Source organism: Podarcis liolepis (assembly GCF_965112155.1).
Source record: "Podarcis liolepis genome assembly, chromosome: 11".
NCBI lineage: Eukaryota > Metazoa > Chordata > Lepidosauria > Squamata > Lacertidae > Podarcis > Podarcis liolepis.
In genome coordinates this window covers 56,651,842-56,678,130 of record NC_139565.1, presented here as the reverse complement: position 1 = coordinate 56,678,130, position 26,289 = coordinate 56,651,842, and the positions used below count along the sequence as shown (strand labels likewise).

Sequence of the window (26,289 nt, the reverse complement as noted above, 5' to 3'; positions counted from 1 at the left end):
ACTTCAACTGCAGGATCACTGTCCATGGTCCTGAAACACACTCCTTGGTCCCTCTCCAAGGTGCTCATCATGCCATGGCTTGGAGCAGGCAAGAAAATCCAATGAAGAACCCCTCCAAATGACTGCAAGGAATGGGGAGGTTTGCACAAGAGAAGGCAATCATTGAGATACTTTGGTCCCAAGCCGTATAGGCCTTCCTAAGTTGAAACTAGCACTCTGAACTGAGCCCAAATAAGCAGAGGGCTTTGACAAAATCACAGAATTGTAGAGTTGGAAAGATCATCTACTTCACCCCCTGCAATGAAGGAATCTTTTGCCCAGTGTGGGGCTCAAACCCACAACCCTGAGATTTAAACTCTCATGCTCTACCGACTAAGCTATCCCTACATTGTGTGCTCCTACTCAGGATTTCAGCAGTGATGTTCATGGACTTGATTTAAAAGAGGATTAGACAAATTCATGGAGGAGAGGTCTATTGATGTCTACTAACCATGATGGCTAGCGTGATGGTTGGAGGCACCAATGTTTCCGAATACCAGTTACTGGAAACCACTGGAGGGGAGAGGGCTCTTGTGCTAAAATCCTCCTTGAGGGTTTTCTATAGGGATCTGACTGGCCACTGTGAGAACAGGATACTGGACTAAATGGACTACTGGCCTGATCCAGCAGGCTTTTTTTACATTCCAACCTTCCAAAGCGATGGGAGAAACAGAGACATTTCCTACTACAAAATGTTATAGCCAAGATGATGGGGTGGGGTGGCGGTACTGGACCAGTCAGCCGTGAAAGACAAATAAATCTTCAAGGATGACGTCCGTCATTCCCTGGCTGTGCTATCTGCAATTCCTAAATTAGAAAAACCCAGCTCACATTTCACAGCTCATCTGCCATATGGGAATCCGGCAGGCTAGAGGGAAACTTGGCTCATGGAGGGACTCCCAAGATTGAGGAAGAAAGGAAGGAAAGGAAAGCAAGGTGGGTCAGTGCTAGCTACCAATTTTATGTGAAGGATATAAACACTCCTCAAGATGTCATGAGGTTTCTTTCTTTCTTTCCCGTGGTCATTTCCTGTTTACGCAGATAACCGGATAAAAATAAAACAAAGGTCCGTCCAGAGGCGAAAGCAGCAGGGAAGATGTACGCCTGTCCAGTATTTTGCCACATAAAATTATCAGAAGGAATAAAAGAGGCTGCACTCCAAGATCTTCATTTGAACTGTGTGATCTTAACTCTGCTGGAAGGAGCCCAAAATCTGGGCTGCATCTTGCAGAGACGCCAAATTCCCTACATGTCATTTAGACCAGCATATCTTGGAGACCCCTCTCTCATAAACACACACACACACACACACTTCTCCGTCTCTCTGTCTCCTATATTTTAACAAGAAAATGTCCAGTTTATTTTTTTTAATAAATATTTTATTAGGTTTTCAAACATAAAATAGAAAATCACATGTCAAACACACAAAATCCCTTCACCAAAGAAATAAGAAACAAAAACACAAATACAAATACACCAACAAACAATAAAGAGGGGGGGAAAAGAAAAACACAACTATTCATAACATTTTTTATATAACTAACTGGACTTCCTCACATCTCCCTTACCCTGCATTCTCTATAATAAAAATACCAGCAAATTATTACCTTATTTCATTCCTTATTTAGTACCTCTCGAATGTTATATTTCTAGACTTAAAGTAATTTTTGTCAATTAATTGTAACTTAGATTAAACAAAATATTTCTTTAAGTTTCGATCTTTTCTTTCATATCACTTAATTTTCTATATCTCATAGTCAAATTACTGGAGCCATATCCAGTTTAGGGAAGCTTCCTTTTCTTTCACCGTGAGAACTAGAAACATCCTACCTTCTTAGATGTAAGGCTTAAGAAAACCTGTGTACCTACCATGTTCTATACAAGAGACTCCAGACCTCGAAGGCCCTCGAAGTCCCTCTGGGATGTATTCCACCCAGGCGCTCCTCTCTTATCACTGATTACAGATAAACTGCCTCGAGCACTGTGTCCTACTCAACCAGGGTGGTTCAGGAGGATTCTGCCTAGAAGGATCTCCCTGGCTTCTGTTCCACCAATCCCAATGGACGCTAGCCACCAGTAATGTATTCATAAAGGTAAAGGTAAAGGTACCCCTGCCCGTGCAGGCCAGTCGTGTCCGACTCTAGGGTTGTGCGCTCATCTCGCTCAAGAGGCCGGGAGCCAGCGCTGTCCGAAGACACTTCCGGGTCACGTGGCCAGCGTGACGAAGCTGCTCTGGCGAGCCAGCACCAGTGCAGCACACGGAAACGCCGTTTACCTTCCCGCTATAAAGCGGTACCTATTTATCTACTTGCACTTAGGGGTGCTTTTGAACTGCTAGGTGGGCAGGAGCTGGGACCGAAAGACGGGAGCTCACCCCACCGCGGGGATTCGAACCGCCGACCATACGATCGGCAAGTCCTAGGCACTGAGGTTTTACCCACAGCGCCACCCGCGTCCCTATGTATTCATAGAATTATAGAGTTGGAAGGGACACCCAGGGTCATCTAGTCCAACCAACCACAAAACTGGAATCTCAACTAAAGCATCTATGACTGATGGCCATCCAACCTCTGCTCAAAAACTTCCAATGAAGAAGAGTCCGCCACTTCCCAAGCAAGTCCATTCCAATGTCAAATAGCTCTTACTGTCAGAATGTCCTTCCTGGTGTTTATTTGTAATTGTCCTTCTTGTAACTGGAATTGATTGGTTTGAGTCCTATGCTCCAGAGCAGGAGAAAACAAGTTTGTTCCATCTTCCCAAAGTTGAGTGCAGGAAAGTTTGGGTGAATTTGATGGTTTCCCCTCCTGTTGTACTGTTGTTCTATGGCACCAGTCTTTTACACTGTGGCCATTTTAAGTTGGTATAGTTTTTATCAAGTTTGTGCATGTTCTTCTTTTTCTGCACACCAGCCTCGGACTGTAAGGCGCAGGGTGGCATGTAAAGATTCACCTCAATGTAGGAAAATAAATAGACCGTGGGCAAGTTTCCCACCACACCTTGGTTAACATCTGGCAGGGCCGTAACACGTTGGATAAAACTGCTTTGAGGCTGAAATTGCCACCTAGGAGACCATCCATCCAATCTAAGCACTTCTGAATCCTGTGCTATATTCAGATCTCGTGTCAGTTCCATTAACTCCACTTTTCAGAGCAGCACGTTGCTCTAAAAGCCTCCTTTCCACCGGACTTCACTTTGCATCCTCTCCCAGCCCCCTCCTTCCTCTGCAGCTGATTATAGTCGCTTGCAGATGTGCAGAAAGGCCTCTTTCCAAAGGCAGCGTGTTGGGAGTTCCCCGCCTGGAAGAGCTCTGCTGTGCTTCTGTCCATCCGCTCTCCCTGGTGGGCGTGTCTATTAACTCCCACTCTGCCTGGTGCAATTGCACGCAGCTGGGCTGGCAGGAGCTGAATAGCACAAACGGGGAACAGGGAGGAAGTAAGTTCATCCAGCTTGTCTTGAGAGCCAGCGTGGTGCAGTGGTTAAGAGAAGTGGACTCGTAGTCTGGTGAACCGGGTTCGCTTCCCCGCTCCTCCACATGCAGCTGCTGAGTGACCTTGGGCCAGTCACACTTCTCTGAAGTCTCTCAGCCCCACTCACCTCACAGAGTGTTTGTTGTGGAGGAGGAAGGGAAAGGTGATTGTTAGCTGCTTTGAGACTCCTTAAGGGGAGTGAAAGGCAGGATATCAAGTCCAAACTCCTCCTCTTCTTCTTCTACTTCTTCTTCTTCATCAACCTCCTTCACCAATATGAAACCAGGCCACTGGGCACAGAGTCCATTTCAGAATCGATTGCCCAAGTTGCATGCTCTTGCCTTAATCTTAGGGATATGGGGTCTTGGGGGAAGGGTAGTACTTCTGGTGGGGGGCATGTCATGCTCCTTCTGGGGTCATCTGTCCACCTTTGGTGCCCACCCTGCACTCAGCACTCACCTGTGGCTCAGCATGCAACAGCAGCCACACCCCGGAAACAGTTTTGACTGGCTGGCTAAACCAGGTGAGAGTAGCCAGCCAGTCTCAAACCCTTGGTGAGTTGGGGACTTTTCCTGCATACAAAGACAGGCACTGTGGGCTATGCAGAATTAGATAAATTAACAGGAAGGCTTCGAAACCTGCGGGACCAGAGATTCTTAGAAGACTGGAGTAAATATATGAACCCTTTGAAAAATAATTGTGATGAACAGATCACTGCAAGAAGTTTTGTAAGGTGGATTATTTGAAATATTACAAGAAAGACTATGAAAAGAATCATTAGTTAAGGATAATTAAAGGTAATAGGAAATTAAGAAATGCAGAATAAGCGATAAAGAACGGGAAATCATCAGAGGTGTTGACAGAAGTCAAAATACTGTATAAGAAGTGAAGATATGTTGTATGATTGTTGGAACTGATATGTTAAAAAAATCAATAAAAATGTGTATTAAAAAAAATACAAAGACAGGTTCTGGCAGATTGAGCTGATGAGACCAATAGTGGGTTCAATGGTCAAGAAGGCAGTTTCTGCATGTGTTGTGGAGGGTAGTGAGGGGCCGATGGGGCTTGTCAACCTGGGAACGTAGCCCATTTAGGAGAAGGAAAATACTGATTCTAACTCTATGCGCCCTTGCATGATATCTTCAGGAGAAGAAAAGGCTAAGAAGTAAACCCTACACCGATTTCGAGAGGTGGGGGAAAATGTGGAATAAAACAATCAAATTTACAGCATGGGTGGCACTTAAAGAGAATTTAATGAAGATGATTTATCATTGGTACAGTGGTGCCTTGCAAGACGAAAAAGAATCCGTTCTGTGATTCTCTTCGTCTAGCGGTTTTTTCGTCTTGCGAAGCAAGCCCATTGACGGATTAGCGGATTAGCGCTATTAGCGGCTTATCTGCTGATCGGATCAGCTGATAAGCGGCTTAGCGGCTTAGAAAAAGGGGGGGAAAGGGGGGAAAACAGCAGGAACTCGCAAGACATTGTCGTCTTGCGAAGCAAGCCCATAGGAAATTCGTTTTGCGAAGCACCTCCAAAACGGAAAACTCTTTTGTCTAGCGAGTTTTCCGTCTTGCGAGGCATTCGTCTTGCGGGGCACCACTGTACATCACACCGAGTAAACTTGCCAAAATGTACACGTCTCATGATAAACTTTGTTGGAAATGCAAGGAGAAGGAAGGGAACTTTCTCCATATGTGGTGGTCCTGTACCAGGGTGAAGGCCTTCTGGGATATTATATACAATGAATTAAAAAAGGTATTTAAATATAATTTTAGTAAAAAAACCAGAGGCATTTCTATTGGGATTAATTGGCGAGGAATTTTTTTTAAAAAAAGTAAATTTGTTTATGTATGCCACAATGGCTGCAAGAATTCTTCTGGTCCAAAGATGGAAGCAGCAAGAACTCCCCACCCTGGAAGACTGGCAGATAAAGATGGTAGAATACGTGGAATTAGCAAAGTTGATGGGAAAGATACGAAATCGGCGCAATGAATTGTTTCAAAAGGACTGGAGCAAATTTATAATTTATTTGAAAGAAAATTGTAAACATCTGAAAACGTTTGCAGCTTTAACATGAAATGTTTGGTAATGTGAAATTAAGGAGCTAATTTACATATAAGAGGGTGAATGTTAAAAGTTAATATAAGGTAAAGAAGTGGTTGTAGAGATGCGAAGGATTTGATAAAGATATGTGGAAGTCAGAAAGAGGGAGGGAAGGAGGTCGATGCTCTTTCTGAGCAATACTGTAAGTTATGGGTTTATGCAATAAAAGTGAAATGTAATATGGAATACTCAATAAAGATTATGTTAAAAAAAGAAGAAGGAGTAAACGCTACATAGATCCGGAGTGGAGTCCCTAAGGCAGTTGGATGGTGCCTTTTATGTCTCCTTCCGGCAACTCCTGCATCCCAGCTGGTGCCAAAACGTATCGCTCTGCTTCCTTTGCGCCACTGCAGCGAGGCCAAGAGGGGGGGGGTCTTGTCTTCTGGGCAGCCCAGGACCTCCAGACATACTGCCCAAGCTTACACCCCAGGGAAGTCACTTTGGTGCTGCTAATGCAACAGTTTGACTTCACCCCCAGAGATAAACTCCATTGTCTCTGAAGATAGATGGATGCCAATAGCAAGGAGCGGCCTTATACTGAATCAGACCTACTGGCCCACCTAGATCAATTCCGTCTTCACTAACTGGCAACAGGTCTCCAGGCAGGGGTCTCTGAAGATGCTGGGGACTCAACTTGGGACCTTCAGCATGCAAAACAGCTGTTCTGCCCTTGAGCTACGGCCCATCTCTTCTCCACGCTAAAGATGTCAAGCTCTCAAAAAAAAAAAAATGTTGTACAGTGGTACCTCTGGTTAAGAACTTAATTTGTTCCGGAGGTCCGTTCTTAACCTGAAACTGTTCTTAACCTGAGGTACCACTTTAGCTGCCACCGCGGCGCATTTTCTATTCTCATCCTGAAGCAAAGTTCATAACCCGAGGTACTATTTCTGGGTTAGCAGAGTCTGTAACCTGAAGCGTCTGTAACCAGAGGTACCACTGTATATAGGAAAGATAAGATGAAATAGTAAAACCAGTAGAATTGGAAACAAACCTCATAACGGTAAAGATTAAGATAAGTGATGGATAATGAAAATAATAAGAAGCAAAATGTATAAGGAAACCAATATAACTAACAGTAGTGGTAAATGAATACAGTGGTACCTCCAGTGGTACCTCGGGTTAAGTACTTAATTCGTTCCAGAGGTCTGTTCTTAACCTGAAACTGTTCTTAACCTGAAGCACCACTTTAGCTAATGGGGCCTACTGCTGCCGCTGTGCCGCTGGAGCACAATTTCTGTTCTCATCTTGAAGCAAAGTTCTTAACCTGAGGTACTATTTCTGGGTTAGTGGAGTCTGTAACCTGAAGCATATGTAACCTGAAGTGTATGTAACCCGAGGTACCACTGTACAGACAGACAACAAGAATTGTATAAACATGAGGACTTATTTATTTATGGATACACTATGGACAAAATATGGAAAATGAATAACAATATATAAAATGGAAGAAAATAATGCAGTAAAATTATATGTGATATAAAAAACCAGAAGAAGGAAGAAGGGAACTTATCTCTGAAGAGCAAGTATAAAGGTAAAATGTATAACAATATGTGTATGTGGAGTATCTAATTGAAAAACTAATAAAGATTATTTGGGGGAGGGGAACATGCCAAGTTCTTTCAAACATTCCTCATCCAAAATTCACCCGGTGCCAAGTCCAATGCCCTTTCATTGCTAACTACAGGCCGTTTTCATGCTCCTTTGAAAATTGCTTTCTAATATTCCTCCCTTATTTATGTTCCCAGGGTGGCTAAGAAAACAGTCAGAAACAATGAGAGCACTATCTGAGCATACAAAATAGCACAGCAAGTTAAAACAAGCAGCAGCAGTCCATTCAAAGAGACCGGGGTGGTTGTGGCCTTCCAGATGTTGTTAGACTACAGCTCCCATCATGCAGGCTGGGGGGGGGAGGCTGGCAACATCTGGAAGACCAGCAGTTAGCAAAGGAAACAACAAAACCCAAACTGTCAGAATGGTTACTGGTTTTTACACGCTGCGTTGCCGCTGTGGGCGTTAGGATGTTGGTGACCCCACACTGAGAATGTGATTTTGATTGTTTATTGCTGTTTTAATTGCCGCAGGCTGCTCTGGGAACCTTTGGGCGAAAGAGAGGGTCATTACATCGCAAGATACAATGCACTGCCACTGGAAAACAGTATGGTGAACAAGGGGAAAGCGAAGCACCATCTCCCAAGCGAGAGCACAAGGTCACAACTTCCGAGCGCTGCAGCTGGCGGCTATAACGTCGGAGCAAAGTCACCTTGCTAAATAGCATGCTTAGGATCCTTCTAATCGCTAGCAACTCATGACCCCCGTACGCCCAGGACTACGATTTCACTGCAAAATGAAGCTGAAGGTGACTCAGGAAGATTACCCTCGAGGATCAAATGTCTTGAGGTCAGCAAGGACCACCAACCTAGTCCTTCCCTGTTGCTTATGTCCTGGTGTCCGATTTGTCATGAGAGGAGACAGGGCAGTGATGAAGCATTCTAGGTCCTCAAACTCTCTCTGGGTATTTTCTTCCCCCTCGAACAAGAGCAGCACACAGAAATGCCATTCACCTTCCCGCCAGAGCAGTACCTATTTATCTACTTGCAGTTTGATGTGCTTTCGAACTGCTAGGTTGGCAGGAGCAGGGACCGATCAACGGGAGCTCACCCTGTAGCGGGGATTCGAACCGCCAACCTTCTGATCAGCAAGCCCTATGCTCTGTGGTTTAACCCACAGCGCCACCCGGCCCTAAAGCTCTCAGTTGGAAGGGGGTGCTTTCTCCAACACAGGTTTCACTACGACCAGAGAGGTGATTGTCAGGCTGGCCACCATTTTAATTTCCCAGAAGTCTCCTGGGAACAATGCTATGTGCTTTTCCCCAGAGGGCTTCTACGAAATTTTAACAGCGGCCACTGGCTGCTCAGAGGAACCTTGTCACAGCCACCTGAACCGTCCCCCGTTTTGTTTTGTTTTTGTCAAAAATAGCTGAAAGTCCCTTTACCCCCACACCTATTTTCAAGAAAATAGGGTAGTGAAAATGAGTAAGAGAGCCAGGGTGGTATAATGGTTGGCGTTCTGAATTAAGACTAGGGAGAGCCAGGTTCAAATTTCTCTTCCTCTCAGTCTCGCCTACCTCACAGGGTTGTGCTGAGGATAAAAATGAGGTTGGGGGGAGCCTGAAAGTCACCCTGAGGTCCTTGGATGAAAGGTGGGATTTTTTTTAAAAAAACTGCAATTGCAAACTAAAATAAATAGTAAGTTCAGCACTGGGCTCTTATGGAGTTACCATATGTGAGCGGAAAGGGTCACGGATTGTGCCAGCTGCCTTTGGAGAGCACGAGGAGAGGAGGAGGAGCGGCTCTGAGTGATGCGTTCTGCAAATATAACAGCCTGAGTCACGTAGCTGCTGCACGAGAGCCATCCTAGCCCATTACGATGCACTGCAGCGTCCAGATCAGCTTTCGCTCATCTTTTCCATGAGGGTCACATTGCTTCAGATGCTAACTCTGCCGTTTGAAAGGAGCACAGAGCTGACAGTGCGCAAGGGGCACATTTGGACAAATCTGGAGGGCATTCCTGTTACCGCATTGGGCAGGGAGAGAGGGCCATAGCTCAAGGGCAGGCAGCCCTGGGTTCAAATCCTAGCATCTCCAGGCGTTTGGCTGGTTAACATTCTACGGTCTTTTAAATGTGTTTGTGGGATGGAGGTTACCGGGTTTGTTCTCCTTTTGTTTTATTATGCATTTTACATTTCAATTTTTGTATCGTTATGCTATGAACCATCCTGTCAGCTTTGGATGAAGGGCAGTATGCAAAGTTAATTGACTGGCTGATTGATTGATTGATTGATTGATTGATTAAGACATCATCCTCTGTCCCTATCCTTCTGGATCACCCTTCATAATAATAGTAGTAATAATAATTTAGTATTTATATCCTGCCCATCTGGCTGGGTTTCGTCAGCCACTCTGGGTGGCTTCCAACAAAATATTAAAATACAATAACCTATGAGACATTAAAAGCTTCCCTAAACAGGGCTGCCTTCAGATGTCTTCTAAAAGTCTGGTAGTTGTTTTTCTCTTTGACATCTGGTGGGAGGGCGTTCCACAGGGCGGGTGCCACTACTGAGAAGGCTCTCCGCCTTCCAAAACCTGGTGCTTGCCAGCTATTTTGGACTACTTCTACCATCAGCTGATGGGACATTGTGGTCCAAAACTTCTGGAGGGAGGCACCAATTTGGGGAAAGACTGCTAAAGGCTTGCAAATTATTAGTAGTAGTAGCCGTCGTAGCAGTAGACTTAACTGTCAATCAGACCAACTAACATGTCCCATCAGCGCAAGGATTTACACTTGTGCAGCTGAATGTCCCGCCCCCCCCCCAAATCTTTATTCTCTTCTCTTAGCCAGTCCATGACATACATGGAATTAGATCTAAAAGGTAAAAATATAAAGGTCACCTTGACGGTGAAGTCCAGTCAAAGGCAACTATGGGGTTGTAGCACTCATCTCGCTTTTAGACCAAGGGAGCCTGCATTTGTCCACAGACAGCTTTCCGGGTCATGTGGCTAGCAGGACTAAACCGCTTCTGGCACAACAGAACACCGTGACGGAAGCCAGAGCACATGGAAATGCTGTTTACTTTCCCGCCACAGCAGTACCTACTTATCTACTTGCACTGCCGTGCTTTCGAATTGCTAGGTTGGGAGGAGCTGGGGCAGAGCAACGGGAGCTCACCCTGTCGCGCTGATTTGAACCGCCGACCTTCTGATTGGCAAGCCCAAGAGGCTCAGTGGTTTAGACCACAGGGCCACCAGCATCCCATTAGCTAGATCAATGCTCCATCTAACCCTGGTGCTCTGACCTGCGGGGACCTCTCCGTGGGTGCAGGGACTTTCCCGGTGCTGCTACCAGAAATTCTGGGTGTAGTGATCAGGTGGGATTGCTATGAGAAATTATAACAAATATAGAGTAAGCCATCTGTGTCAGCAATGAAAGCATTGCGTTGACTAGGTTTAAACTATTTTGATATGATTCTTGATCAATCTACACCTCTGCATCCCTGTTCCATTCCTCTTTCTTGACAAGCCACGAACACACTTAGACAGGCAGGCATCCTGGGTCCTCAAAGACAGTGGGCAGTTTCCTCGATGTAGCTTTTCTGATATGTTAATCTTAGGATGTTAATCTTAGGGCCAGGAAACAGGTTTCACATGAAGGTGATAATGATCGCTGTCCTCCTGGCCATCCTTCTTATCATGTGTATTGATTGTTTATGACCTCCAGGATTGCTGAATGAGCTCCTTTGTAGTTTTCATTCATTTACTCCAAAAGTATGCATGCTTAACTAGTGTTTGTAGTTTTAACTTTGTCCACAGGTGGGGTTTGTTTAAATGCTCAGAGGAAATCTGATTGGTTCTTACGAGCACTGTGTAAAGGGTTCTTTTGTTAATAAAATGGCCTGGTGAGGGTGTGGTGTACGTACTTCCTCTGAGAGCCTTGCCAGTCAAAGCCTCGTGGAGTCTCCTTCTTTGGAGGTCTTTAAGCAGAGGCTTGACAACCATATGTCAGGAGTGCTCTGATGGTGTTTCCTGCTTGGCAGGGGGTTGGACTCGATGGCCCTTGTGGTCTCTTCCAACTCTATGATTCTATGTGTCTTATTTTAATCAGGGTCCGGTCCTTTTCCTTTGGCCTCAGAACACAACACTGGGGCCTCGTGCATGCAAAGGACGCAGCGCTCTGCCACTGAGCTGTGGGGCCTGCCCCTACTGTGCCAAGTGACTCTCCCCGGGGACCACGGTCAACCCCGCCACCACAATGCCCTGGGTGTGTGTGATTGTACCTGGTGCCAGTGTCACCGCCACTCCTCAGAGCTCCGCCATCCGTGAAATTGAGGCTGCCGGTCCAATTGGCCATTTCCTCTCCACTCTGCCAGCTAAACTGCAGCCCACTAGCAAAAAAACGAGGCAATTGGTATTTTGCAGATTTCATCGGCTCAGTTTCTATCCAGCCCGTTACACGGTGGACGGAATGCGTTTTTGCAAAGGGCAGGAACCGCGTTGGTTTAGTGCAGCCTTCCCGAAGCTGGTGGCCTCCAGATGTTCTGGATTGCAAAGCCCCAGCCACGATCTGTAGTCCAAAACATCTGGAGGGCACCAACTTGGGGAAGGCAACTTTATCATTACGAAAGGTCAGGGTCTTTTCTCTTTGGGTTGGGAGACTGCATCTGAATTTGCCTAACCCGCTTTGCAAGGCATCCCAACCAGTGGCCCGATTCTACATCTTGCAGCCGCAAATGCAACTTTTCTAGGAGTCTGCTTCTTTTCGGGGGTGTCCCATAGAGCTACTGCAGAGGCCGGCATCAAAAAACCTGTGGGAAGGGGGTGTCTTGTTTTGATTTCATGTAAGCCGCTCCGGGAGACCTTTTTTTGGTGAAAAGCACACTACAAATGCTCTAAATAAGTTTATTTGCTTTTTTAAAAACCCAGCTTAACAATGCCTTCCAAGTCAAAGCGCTTCCTTTCGCTTGACGCGCATCTTCCTTAGTTGAGATTCTTGCATCGCAGGGGGTTGGACTGGATGACCTTTGGGGCCCCTTCTGACTCTATGATTCCAACATGAGTATTCTCTCTCTGTCCACTTTTTCCAACCCATGCAGAATTTCATTCCCATCCAGGAAAGGCTCTTTATGTATGCGACAACAGCCGCACCAGTGCCAGATTTACATATAAGCTAAACAAGCTATAGCTTAGGGCCCCACTCTCTTGGGGGGGGGGGCAAAAAATTTAAAGGAAAGCAAACTGGGTGTACATTTCCAAAATATAAGATAAAAAACAAATAAAATAAAACCAATGTGATAAAATACATATTTTGTTATGTGCAAATGGCTTTAGATACCTATTAGGTCCATAAAGTATCGCTCCATAAGACACACTTTTTTCCTCCTAAAAAGTTAGGAGAAATGTATGTGTGTCTTATGGAGCGAATGTAGGCTGCGGAGCTATCACTGAAGCCAGCAGAGCAAGAGTATAATGGCATCAGTTGATTAACACCTGTCAACATTCAATGGAGGTTGCTGCAACTGCTGATTAGCGGTTAACAGTAACCTCCTCTGAAGGTACTGTTTCAACACCAGTCAGCCTTCAAAGAGGCTCCCTATGGTAGCTAAACTATGGTTTGTGTTAACTGCATGCAAAGCGCTTTGAACTACTGTATTTTTTGTTCCATAAGATGCACTTTTTTCCTCCTCCTCTTCCTAATAATAATAATAATAATATTTTTTTATTTGTACCCCACCCATCTGGCTGGGCTTCCCCAGCCACTCTGGGTTGCTTCCAACCAAATATTAAAATACAGTAATACATCAAACATTAAAAGCTTCCTTAAAAGTAAGGAGAAATGTGTGTGCGTCTTATGGAGTGAATGTAGGCTGCGGAGCTATCACTGAAGCCAGCAGAGCAAGAGGGAGAGCTGCGCAGCGCGTCTTGTTCTGCTGGCTTCCCAGCGAAAGGGGAGGAGGAACGGAAGAGAGCCCTTACGGAGCCCCTTCCATCCCTTCTCCCGCTTCACTGGGAAGACAGCAAAACAAGAGGCGCTGCGCAGCTCTCCCTCTTGCTCTGCTGGCTTCAGTGATAGCTGCGCAGTTTGTGCTGGATTTTCAGGGAGGTGGGAGAAGGGATGGAGCCCGTCAGTCCTTTCACCCACCTCCCGGAAAAGCCAGCAAGAGCCGCTCCTTCTTTAAAGAGCTGCACCGAGCGAGCGTGTCTGCGGCTCTTACTGGCTTTTTCTTGTTTTCCTCCTCTAAAAACTAGGTGCGTCTTATAGTCGGGTGCGTCTTATAGAGCGCAAAATGCGGTGCCATGTAGCATATATTCAACACAAAAAACAGCGACAATTTGTTGTTGACAAAGGACAGCTGGACATATAAAGGGCCCCATTACCTTCAGTAGATTAGCACTTCATCAAACCTAAATCTGGCCCTGAACCGCACGGATGCTACTAGCCCAGAGATGGGAAGAAGACAATGTCCGTACCACAGAGGAATGGCAAACCAAGCTGTTGGATTATGCCAAAATGGCAAAAATGACCAGAAAGCTCAGGAACCAAGAAGACGAAAACTTTTAATAAAGAATGGGAAAATTGATAATGTATCTAGGAGACCACTGTCCGAAGATGAAAATATTAGCAGGGTTCAAATAACACTTGGAATGTAGCAAATATTATGGACAAAATGGAAAGATACAAAACATGGATGATGAAATAATATGCAGTTGAGAAGGTAGACAATAAGACACATGGAGGGGAAGGTGGGAAGTCCAGAGATTCGGGGAAATCTCTAAATATGGATATGTAATTTGTACTGTTATAATTCTATACAGTGGTACCTCTGCATGCAAACGGAATCCGTTCTGGAGCCCCGTTCACATCCTGAAGAGAACGCAACCTGTGTCTGTGCGGGTCGCGATTTGCTGCTTCTGCGCATGTGCATGATGTCATTTTGAGTGTCTGCGCATGCGCGAGCGGCGAAACCCAGAAGTAACGTGTTCCGTTACTTCCGGGTCGCCGTGGAGCGCAACCCAAAAACGCTCAACCTGAAGCAACTTTAACCCAAGGTATTACTGTATTTGTAAAATCAAATAAAAATTATTTTTGAAAAGAGAGAATTTCATTCCCATCTATCGCGTCCATCCATCCCCTTACTCACCTCTAGGGAAGTACCACAGCTCAGTGATGGAGCATTTTGCCTTGCCTGCCAAAGGTCCCAGTTCAAATCCTGCCACCTGGGGTGCACTGCCACCTCAAAATGTCTGAAACAGACATGGCAATCTGAATGCTACATAGGTTTCAGATGACTTACCAACATATCACCCAGCTCTAGCTAAGAGATAGTGATATTCTCTTGAAAGGAGATTGGGGTGTTGGCTCTGGCAGCCAAATCCAGGATTTTGCCTGCTGCACCACACCACCATCAGCCACAGCCTGGAGGCTTCTCCAGTGTATTGTTAGACTGTGGAACTCACTCCCACAAGAGGACGGTCACAAACTTGGGTAGCTTTAAAGGAGGACTGGCCAAATTCTTGGAGGAGGGGTCTATCAATGGCTACCAGTCATGATGGCAATGATCTGCCTCCATAGCCAGAAGCTTCCAAATACCAGTTTGCTGGAAACCACAAGAGGCAAGAGCTGCTCTTCTTGCTCAAATCCTGCTTGCGATTATCAACTATCGAAGAATGGCAGATGAAGATGATGGACTATATGGAATTTGCCGAACTGACTGGGAGACTCCGGGACCAGAGAGAAGAGACAGTGGAAGAAGATTGGAAGAAGTTTAAGGAATATTTGAAAAAAATATGTTAATATTTAAATCTTAGAACAGCTTTGGAAGTGGATATAGGCTGTAGGGTTAGAAGTAGAAGATAGCCTATTTTAAAATAGTATTACAGTGGTACCTCAGGTTAAGTACTTAATTCGTTCCGGAGGTCCGTACTTAACCTGAAACTGTTCTTAACCTGAAGCACCACTTTAGCTAATGGGGCCTCCCGCTGCTGCCGCGCCGCTGGAGCACGATTTCTGTTCTCATCCTGAAGCAAAGTTCTTAACCTGAAGCACTATTTCTGGGTTAGCGGAGTCTGTAACCTGAAGCGTATGTAACCTGAGGTACCACTCTAATTGCAAGTGATAAAATGTGAAGACTTTTATGGTAATAGTAAACGTGATTTTAAAAAATGGTTAGAAATTATGAACTGCTAAAGATGAGGTAAAATGAAAACCGGATAGGGGGGACTTGGGGAGCCCACCTAACAATGTTTAAAAAAATAAGGATAAGACAAGAATTTGTTTGTATTGTTTTTCTGTTTGTGTTGTTTATTTGTGTTATAAAATGAGTAAAATTTTTGAAAAAGAAAAACAAATCTTGCTTGCGAGTTCCCCACAGGCATCCGGATGGCCACTGTGAAAACAGGATGCTGGCCCAAGTTGGGCCACAGGCCTGATCCAGTTGGGCACTTCTTCAATTGAGTGGTTCTCAACCTGTGGGTCCCCAGATGTTGTTGGACTACAACTCGAGCGAAAGGAAGCATTTCTGCACACAGTGGATAATTAAATTCACAGCAGAGGAGGGGAATCTTTTCCAGCCAAAGGGACACATCCCCTCACAGGCAGCTCACTGGTACTTCGTGGGGCCAGGAGGAAAGTAGATGGCGCAACAGAGACAGTTCTTCCCTTTTTGCAAAGCAGGCTACGTTGTGAAAGCCAGAGGTTTCTCCACCCAGGCCTCTCTGCATCCTACATCCAGGCAAGCCAGAAGCATCATCAAGGATGCATGTCAGCCGGGCAAAAGCATTCATTGAGACGGCAAAGCAAGGCCAATGAGGGACATGGCCTGGGCTTGAACACAAGCTGGGAAGTGTCCTGAGGGTCAAACAGAGCACCATTCGGTGGAGCAGCGCCCCTGTCAAGACACCTGCACCTTCCAAAAATAACTGAAGACTGTTTTTTCCCCAACAGGCTTTCCCAGTTGTATAAATGGGTCTTTAGCCTCTGGTGTCCATTTGTTTGGGGGGGGGGGTTCGTTTGTTTTAACTGTCTTTGCTGTTTTTAATTCTCTTCTGTGTCAATCTCCTAGAGGTGATGGTTTAGATGCGGTTCTCAACGTGTAGGTCCCCAGATGTTGTTGGACTACAACTCCCATCATCCCCGAGCTCTGGCCTTGCTAGCTAGGGGTGATGGGAGTTGTAGTTCAACAACATCTGGGGACCCACAGGTTGGGAAAGGCTGTATTACATAATGAGCCACTGGGTCTATAACAGCATCCTGACTTGAACTCCGTTAGCATCGAGGGTGCTTAAATTGGATCCCCTCGCTCGCTGTGATCTGAAGGGCAAGCATGTTAAGCCGCTCCTCATAAGACATATCTTTCCACTCCTCAAATTAGTCTGACTGATCTTCCTCTGGCCTTCCTCCAAAAGGGGCTGGGAGGGCAGGGGATAGAGAGAGACCTGACATCTGTTAAACTTGATTTCCTGACAGCAGCCCGGAGAACTCCCAAGTCGGCTTCAGGTCAGGAGCAATTACAGGCCGGAATAATGTCGAACCCCTCGAAGGGCTCCTCTCGTCGAATTGCTTTTCTCCTCCACCAAAGGCATCTCCAGATTAGGGCGCCCCTGGCTGATTATGCGATACCTGAACTGGGTCAAGGAGGTGCTCGATGTTTTCATTTGGGCTCTAGGCTTTGCGTCTGCAGAGAAAATTCGCCACCAACATATGTCACAGCAGGGACGGCGGCATCATCTCCCTGGGCACGATTTCCACCGCACGTCAAACAAATAAGCTTTTCTCAAGAGAGGAACCCACCAAATAAGCCGAGCGGAGGAAGACATGAGCATGCATGACCCTGGGGGTAAACTGTAACTTCCCCTTGGAAAAAAATCCCAGCACCCTTTTGTTGCGAACGAGCAAAACATCCCACAGCAGTAAGCAAGCTTTGAGGTCCACCTGAGCTCTTCATCGAGCTGGAGAAACAAAAGCAGGCTTGGTGCTGAAACCATAAGGCCTGCTGCAGCCCCAAAAAAGATTTTTGTTGTATAGACTTAGGCCCTATATCTGCACTATACCTCCAAAACAGTATCATACCAGTTTAAACGGCCATAGCTTCCCCAAAAGAATCCTGGGAACCACAGTTTGATAAGGATGCTGAGAGTAGTTAAAGGTAAAGGGACCCCTGACCAGTAGGTCCAGTCGTGACCGACTCTGGGGCAGCGCGCATCTCGCTTTACTGGCCGAGGGAACCGGCGTACAGCTGGTCATGTGGCCAGCATGACTAAGCCGCTTCTGGCGAACCAGAGCAGCGCATGGAAACGCTGTTTACTTTCCTGCTGGAGAAGTACCTATTTATCTACTTGCACTTTGATGTGCTTTCGAACTGCTAGGTTGGCAGGAGCAGGGACCGAGCAACGGGAGCTCACCCCATTGCAGGGATTCGAACCGCCGAGCTTCTGATCAGCAAGCCCTAGACTCTGTGGTTTAACCCACAGCGCCACCCGTGTCCCGCTGAGAGTAGTTAGGAGATGCCTATTCCCCTCGCAGCACTACAATTCCTAGAGTTCCTTGGGAAGAGATATGGGCTGTTAAACTACTCTGGTGATAAGATTGATAAGATAAGATACTGCTTTAAATGCATAATGCATAATGAAGAAACCAGAGGCCTTTCTCCTGGGCATAGTTGGCCAATCGGTGCTAAAGAAGGATAGAACTTTCTTTATGTACGCTACAGCAGCAGCAAGAATTCTCATTGCAAAGCACTGGAAGACACAAGATTTACCCACTCTGGAAGAATGGCAGATGCAACTAATAGACTATATGGAAATGGCGGAAATGACTGGCAGAATCAGAGACCAGGGAGAAGAGTCGGTGGAAGAAGATTGGAGGAAATTTAAAACTTATTTACAGAAACATTGTAAAATTTTTGAATGCTGATGACATTGAAATGAATTGAAGGGGTTCTAGCAACAAGGTAAAATGTAAGATGGGATTGATAATAGATAAACTAATAGGATATGAATTTGCTGAACCAATTCTTAAAAGGGATACAAAAAAGGGAGGCGTGAGGAAGTCAGGAAAATAAGTTAACTAAAGATGAGAAATCAAAAAAGAGGGAGTTTTGTTTTCTTTTATATGTGTTTTTTCTTTTTCTTTTTTTGTGTTTAATGTCTGTATTTTTGTATTTTGTATTTTTCTGTTTTTGTATTTTTCTGAACTTTTCTATTGATAAAACTTAATAAAATATTATTAAAAATAAATAAATAAATGCATAATGCAGAAGGGGTCTGACTGCAATCTCTTGAGCCTCTGAACTGGACTGGGATTTTGGCACTCAAGCGAGGGCACAGTTGGTCATTTTCCCATGTCATTTCCCCAAAAGGAGTCACCTCACAGACATGAAATTTGTCTCAAAACCCTACAGATATACCAACGTTCCTTAAAAATACCAGAAGAGACTTGTGGCACCTTCAAGGCCACCACATTTGCAATGGCATCGGCTTCTGTGAACTATCATCATCCTTAACAAACTACAGCTCCCAGGATTCCTTGGGCGGGAAGCAATGGCTGTTTAAAGTGTTATGATACTGTTTTAAATGCAGTTGGGACCTCAGAAAGCCATAGCTATGAGGCTAGTTTGTTATGTGGAACGGACAGGGAGGCTGTCATGATGAGTTCAGTTCAGAAATGACCATTTCCTAGGGTTGCCACGTTTCAAACAGTGAAAATCCAGACACAAAAGTTGTTGAGCAAAATTGATTCTGCAAATAGCAACCCTACCAGTACACAGCTTCATAGAGAGTACAGGCTGTCACCCATGTGAGATGGATGCCAGGAGATCTCTAACGGTACCAATATACTTCGTATATTTGTTTAACCCGGTGATTTTCATTATTATTGTTCTTTTGTCTCTGTTCAAATTGTCCGCCGCTGAGATGTTCTGCTGCTCTCTGATTCAAGCCGGTTTGTTTTGATAGTATAACTGCTGGTTTTCAGCTGAAGCCAGAACTCTTCCTGACGGGACTTATGGATATATACAATTAGGAAAGGACTGTGGAACTTTAGTACAATATATGATTACGGCTGCGAGACTTTTATAGCCACAAAGATGGGAGGACCCATTATTATCAACAATGGAAGAATAGCTGTTAAAACTAAGAGACTTAGCTGAAATGGCTAAATTGACATGTTTAGTCAGAGACTAAACATCGCTAAGTCATTGTTAACATGTGTTAGAGATTGGAAGCCCCTCATAGACTTTTTACATGAAAAAGAAAAAGAAATAATGATATCTGGATTTGAGGACTGCAGATCATGTTTGTTTATAGAAAGTGGCTTTGTTGGGTGGATTGGACAAACTTAATATTGCTTTTTTTAATATAGAAGATAGATGAAGAATCAGGAGTTATTTATTTTCTGAATCTTAGTTTTCTACCTTTCTCTTTTAACCTCTTTTCTGCTCTTTTTTTTTCTTTCCTTTTCTTTCTCTATTTCTCTCCCCTTCCCCCCCCCCCTTTGTGTTTTTATTGCATCTAGATAAAAGCCTTGGTTTGGGGTTTTTCAAAAAAAAAGGTTAAATATATTCATTTTTGCATTTGTCTCTATAAGCCTTTATAAAAATTATTTTTAAAAGTAGTATAACTGCTGCTTCAGTTTTTGCTTTTCCGTAATTGAGATGTGAAGTTGTCGTCATCGTTCTATGACGCTCAGAGAACCGCCATCAACGGAGAGCAGAAAAACTGGACGCAAAAATACCGGAGAAGGCGACAAAGGGTGAAAAATAGGAACTTCATTATTTCGCTTCACTTGGCTTTCGTCTCTAGCGCTGGCAGAAGGATGCCAAAGAACTGTGCCAAGGGGAGCTGCAGCCAGACTGTGTTGGCATGGACATTTCCAGAGCACTGAGCTGCATGTAGCAGTTGATGGGGGAATGGAGAGCAGTTGTCAACAAAGGAGCAAGCCAAGGATTGGCCAGAAACAAGAACGCTCAAGGTCACTCAAGGAGGGATGGGTTCTCCTGCCTCCAGGCTTTGTGGACTGATGAGTGATGAACACCCTTGGATCTAACCATCGAAAAGGAAATGCCGGCATCAATCATGGCAAAGAAGGGCAAGGAAACAGAGTCACAGCCATACGTGTGTCCGTCCCCCCTCCTTGCATCCTTAAAGGACAAGGAGCAAAATAATGTGACCCAGTTTACTGAAGGAGAGATGCAAACAAATTAATCTGCTCCAAAGGTCTTCCCTAAATGCTGGCAGCCAATATTCTCCAAATACTGGCGCGGTTTGCCATGTTCAGTGAATATCCAAAATTCAACATTTAATGCTGGACAATCTAAGCAGAGGCAACCAGGCATTTCGGCAATACCGTGGTACCTCGGGTTAAGTACTTAATTCATTCCGGAGGTCTGTTCTTAACCTGAAACTGTTCTTAAGCTGAAGCACCACTTTAGTTAATGGGGCATCCTGCTGCCGCTGCACCGCCGGAGCACGGTTTCTGTTCTCATCCTGAAGCAAAGTTCTTAACCTGAAGCACGATTTCTGGGTTAGCAGAGTCTGTAACCTGAAGCGTATGTAACCTGAAGCGTATGTAACCCAAGATACCACTGTAGAGTGGTACCTTGGGATGCGAACGGGATCCTAAACAGAACGTAAGACGTGGGTCACGTTTTGCTGTTTCAGCGCATGCGCGTAACGTCGTTTTGAGCGTCTGCACATGCGCGAGTTGCAAAACCCGGAAGTAGCGCGCTCCCTTACTTCTGGGTTGCCGCGGAGCACAACCCGAAAGCGCTCAACCTGAAGCACATTCAACCCGAGGTATGACAGTATCCAACACCATGCAATTGTGTCTCATACGTTTCCTCTCATTTTGTACAGATTTTCATGGTTTACGTCCTACAAGGTAAGTGTGGGGCTTTTTGTAACTTTGAGGAGAGAAAGCAACCCTTATACATGACACCAGTGAGGTTGTTTCCCTTTGGAACCTCAGAAGCTGAACTTACCCTGGGTCAGATCACTGGCCCACCTAGGTCAGTATCGCCTCCACTGGCTGGCAGAAGCTCTCCAGGATTTCAGATGAGGGACATTCACAGCCCTACTGAGAGATGCCACTGAAGATTGAACCTGCTGCCAAGCAGATTCTATACCTCTGAGGTCCAGCCCCTCTCCTTGCTTACTGCATTCATCTTTAACAAATATTGGGAAAGGGAGCTGATTTGGATGAAATAGGGGGGGGGTGTTAACCTTTTTGCCCACCACCCAGAATGGAACTCCCTTCCAGCTGGGATTCAACTGCCCCCCTCCTTTCTAAACCTCAGGCACTTGATAAACACTTTGCTATTTCTTAGTTCTCTATGATGGATTTTAGTTGCCTCTTTTCTTCGTATAAGGGATGCAGATGGCGCTGTGGGTTAAACCACTGAGCCTAGGGCTTGCCGATCAGAAGGCTGGCGGTTCGAATCTCCACGACGGGGTGAGCTCCCGTTGCTCGGTCCCTGCTCCTGCCAACCTAGCGGTTCGAAAGCACGTCAAAGTGCAAGTAGATAAATAGGTAGCACTCCGGTGGGAAGGTAAACGGCGTTTCCGTGCGCTGCTCTGGTTCGCCAGAAGTGGCTTAGTCATGCTAGCCACATGACCCGGAAGCTGTACGCCGGCTCCCTCGGCCAATAAAGCGAGATGAGTGCCGCAACCCCAGAGTCGGCCACGACTGGACCTAGTGGTCAGGGGTCCGTTTACCTTTCTTCGTATGTTTTCATACACATTTCCTGCACGCCACTTAGAAATTATGGGAAGGAAATGCATAAATAGCAGAGATAAACAAATAAGTCCCCAAACACCCACAGCTGGGATTTGCAGCGGGAGGAAACCGTCTCGCTGGTGGTGTCAAAAGGAGTTTTCCTCCCATTGCGTACTGCAGACATGTTTAACAAAAAAATTAACTTGGGCGCTGTGATGCTCAGGTGTTCCTTGGAGGGTTCAAATAGGCACCTGGTTGGTCCCTGTGACAGCAGGGTGCTGGACTTGATGGGTCGCTGGCCTCAATCCAACAGAGCCAGCAACTTCTTACGCTCCTAACTAAGCAGAGAGAAACTACGCCAGAAAAAGAACCTCCAGTTTGGTACGGAGGTGGAGAGGATGTGATTGACTTTTATAAAATTGCACACACAGTGGAATAAATGTGGATGGGGAGACATTGCTCTCTCCCTCTCCTGATTCTTGAACTCGGGGTTATCCAATCAAACGGATGAGCAGATTACGGACGAGCGAAAGGAAGCATTTCTGCACACAGTGGATAATTAAATTCACAGCAGAGGAGGGGAATCTTTTCCAGCCAAAGGGACGCATCCCCTCACAGGCAGCTCACTGGTACTTCGTGGGGCCAGGAGGAAAGTAGATGGCGCAACAGAGACAGTTCTTCCCTTTTTGCAAAGCAGGCTACGTTGTGAAAGCCAGAGGTTTCTGCACCCAGGCCTCTCTGCATCCTACATCCAGGCAAGCCAGAAGCATCATCAAGGATGCATGTCAGCCGGGCAAAAGCATTCATTGAGACGGCAAAGCAAGGCCAATGAGGGACATGGCCTGGGCTTGAACACAAGCTGGGAAGTGTCCTGAGGGTCAAACAGAGTGGCCTTGAAGGCCACATCTGGGGAATGTCCTGAGGGCCAAACAGAGCCCTATTCGGTGGAGCAGCACCCCTGTCAAGACACCTGCACCTTCCAAAAATAACTGAAGACTGTTTTTTCCCCGACAGGCTTTCCCAGTTGGATAAATGGGTCTTTACCTCTGGTGTCCATTTGTTTGGGGGGGGGGTTCATTTGTTTTAACTGTCTTTGCTGTTTTTAATTCTCTTCTGTGTCAATCTCCTAGAGGTGATGGTTTAGATGCGGTTCTCAATCTGTAGGTCCCAAGATGTTGTTGGACTACAACTCCCATCATCCCTGAGCTCTGGCCTTGCTAGCTAGGGGTGATGGGAGTTGTAGTTCAACAACATCTGGGGACCCACAGGTTGAGAAAGGCTGATTTAGAAGGTGAGGGACACGGGTGGTGCTGTGGGTTAAACCACAGAGCCTAGGACTTGCCAATCAGAAGGTCAGCGGTTCGAATCCCCGCGATGGGGTAAGCTCCCGTTGCTCGGTCCCTGCTCCTGCCAACCTAGCAGTTGAAAAGCACATCAAAGTGCAAGTAGATAAAATAGATACCGCTCCAGCAGGAAGGTAAACGGCGTTTCCGCGCACTGCTCTGGTTCGCCAGAAGCAGCTTAGTCATGCTGTCCACATGACCCAGAAGCTGTACACCGGCTCCCTCGGCCAGTAAAGCGAGATGAGTGCCGCAACCCCAGAGTCGGCCACGACTGGACCTAATGGTCAGGGGTCTCTTTACTTTTACCTTAATAAATCAGTGATGATGATGATGATGAATCTGACATCCAGTTGTGTGTGATCAGTGGACTAGGGGAACTAAGCTAGTCCCCTAAATGTTCCTGGTAAATTAGAGGATTAAAGTATTAAACCCTGGCACCCCATTTCCCATAGCCTGGGAAGCTTCTGCCCTGCTTAGAGAGGGGGGTGCCATACTCATGCGTGCAACGTCAAGATGCCACAACATCACCCCCCACCAATTGCCCTCGCAAGCTGATTCCTCTGGCCCTGACCGTTCCTCTATGAAAAAAATTCACCGCACATCACTGCCGACATCCTTTTCTCACAGGGACCAGCCAGATGTACATGGAAAGCAATCAATCAAGACCTGCACACAAGGGCTCTCTCCCGACTTGTGATTCACAGCAGCTGCCCTGCTTCTTATGGCACAATCCTACACAGGTATACTCCAAGTTGACTGAGTGTAGGACAGGCATCCCCAAACTTGGCCCTCCCTGTGTTTTGGGACTACAACTCCCATCATCCCTAAGTAACAGGACCAGTGGTCAGGGATGATGGTAACTGTAGTCACAAAATGTCTGGAAGGTCAAGTTTGGGGGTGTCTGGTGTAGGACTTGTTATGTATTCAGTGGTCTGTGTTTGCCTGAGCTTGAGTCTGGACTAAGGAATCTGAGCTCCTGGGTTCTGATTCGGTACATGTTGTCCAATCACAGAACTTTTCAGGATTTGGGCCTCTGCCATTGGCCCTTGAACTCTGAGTCGTGATTCGCAGTTTGGGAGTTTAGACAGCCAATCACGTTGGGAGTGGGAGTGGCCCAGGCTTTCAGAAATGTATATAAGCAGCTGCTTTGCCTGTTTCCCAGTTATGTAGTTCAATAAAGGTTCTTGCTGTTATCGCTGTGTCTTGCCTCGTAGGAACCCACCTACACTTCAGGACTGCAGCCGCAAACTCTTAGGTTTTGAAGTGTGGGCTTCCCCACTTCACTGAATATTCTCCTTGCGTGGTGCTCTCTCACACTGTGTTTTTAAGGACTCATTTCAACACCGGCTTGGCATTGTTTTATTAATTGGTGCAAACCGCTGAGAGCTTTTCAAGTCGGAAAGGGAGGCCGAGAGGTTGAAAACTAAACAATTAAAGCACACACAGCTTTGGTGGGAGGAGGAAATTGTGCTGAGGCAAGGACACCTTTGAAAGTATTTTTTATTGATTGGCTTTTATTTTCTTTACCCAAACGAGGGGGGGTGGAGAGAGAGAGCAAGCTGGATGAGTCAGAATGAAATGTTCTTGCTGTTAACAAGGCTGCAGTTTAAGAGCAGAGGTGCTGATGTATGTATCGGGAATTCTTACACGGTGCTATGTTCACAGCCAAAAAAATACTACCTCGCAGGGAGCGCTTGTACAGCAAGCGCTTGCAACATTCCTGCAGGGATCTTTTGAAATCACAGCTCAAGTGTGTGTGATCTGTTCTCTCCCCTACTTTACCACCCTTTTCATGCTTTTGTTTTTTTAAGGGCAGTGGAGGAAAGGGGATTATGTAATGCAGGAATCATAGAATCATAGAATCATAGAGTTGGAAGAGACCACAAGGGCCATCGAGTCCAACCCCCTGCCAAGCAGGAAACACCACCAGAGCACTCCTGACATATGGTTGTCAAGCCTCTGCTTAAAGACCTCCAAAGGAGGAGACTCCACCACACTCCTTGGCAGCAAATTCCACTGTCAAACAGCTCTTACTGTCAGGAAGTTCTTCCTAATGTTTAGGTGGAATCTTCTTTCTTGTAGTTTGGATCCATTGCTCCGTGTCCGCTTCTCTGGAGCAGCAGAAAACAACCTTTCTCCCTCCTCTATGTGACATCCTTTTATATATTTGAACATGGCTATCATATCACCCCTTAACCTCCTCTTCTCCAGGCTAAACATGCCCAGCTCCCTTAGTTTCCAGGCCTCTGACCATTTTGGTTGCCCTCCTCTGGACACGTTCCAGTTTGTCAGTGTCCTTCTTGAATTGTGGTGCCCAGAACTGGACACAGTACTCCAGGAGATATGGGAGACATCACCAGGCATTTGGTGACGGGGGGCAGGTGTCTAAGTCACACTTCTAGAGATCCACAGCCTATGCAGAATAAGAAGTCAACACCACTTCAGACCTTGCTCTTGCAACTCAGAAATTGACCCCAGCTCTCCTGCCTCCTAAGGGCCCAAAATACACCTGCACTTGGTCTTTCATGAACAGTGAACAGGGGTACAAATTGAATTTGCCCACAAGGAAAATAAAGACAAGCCAGCGAGAATATTATTGGCACAGAAATGGAAGCAAGAAGAACTACCGACGAAAGAAAAGTGGCAAATGAAATTAATGGACTATGCAGAATTAGATAAGATGACAGGAAGGATCCGAAACTGCGGAACCAGAGATTCTTAGAGGACTGGAGTAAATATTTGAACTATTTGAAAAACAATTGTAATAAACAGATTACGCTAGTAGGACTACAAGAAGTTTTGTAAGGCGGACATTAGAAAATACATTAGAAAATACATTAGAAAATATGTATTAGAAAATACATTAGAAAATAAAGACAAGCAGTCTTTTAAGGCAGTCTTGAAGATTTCTCCATTCTGAGCTTCTTTTAATCACCGTTTTGGTGTTCTGCTGCTATTTTCAATCTCTCCCTTTTAGCTGCCTTGATTTAATACTTAAAATGCTTTGTGCTGTTTGTGTTGTTTTTAACTGCTGGTGGGGGGGTGTCTGTATTTTACACACACACACAAACACACA

The 26,289-nt window shown here is 45.7% G+C and overlaps 1 protein-coding gene across 2 annotated transcripts in view; it reads right to left on the bottom strand.

Annotated features, from left to right (window-relative positions):
- The window catches only part of ST8SIA5 (ST8 alpha-N-acetyl-neuraminide alpha-2,8-sialyltransferase 5), a 63,198-nt gene that overhangs the window by 27,451 nt on the left and 9,458 nt on the right, over positions 1 to 26,289 (bottom strand). The window contains exon 2 of one of the 2 annotated variants that reach the window (XM_083466155.1): positions 11,441 to 11,548. The exons of the other annotated variant lie outside the window; for it this stretch is intronic. Coding sequence (XP_083322281.1) covers positions 11,441 to 11,548 — 108 coding nt within the window. The remainder of the gene's footprint in view (positions 1 to 11,440; positions 11,549 to 26,289) is intronic. 2 annotated transcript variants of the gene reach the window in all.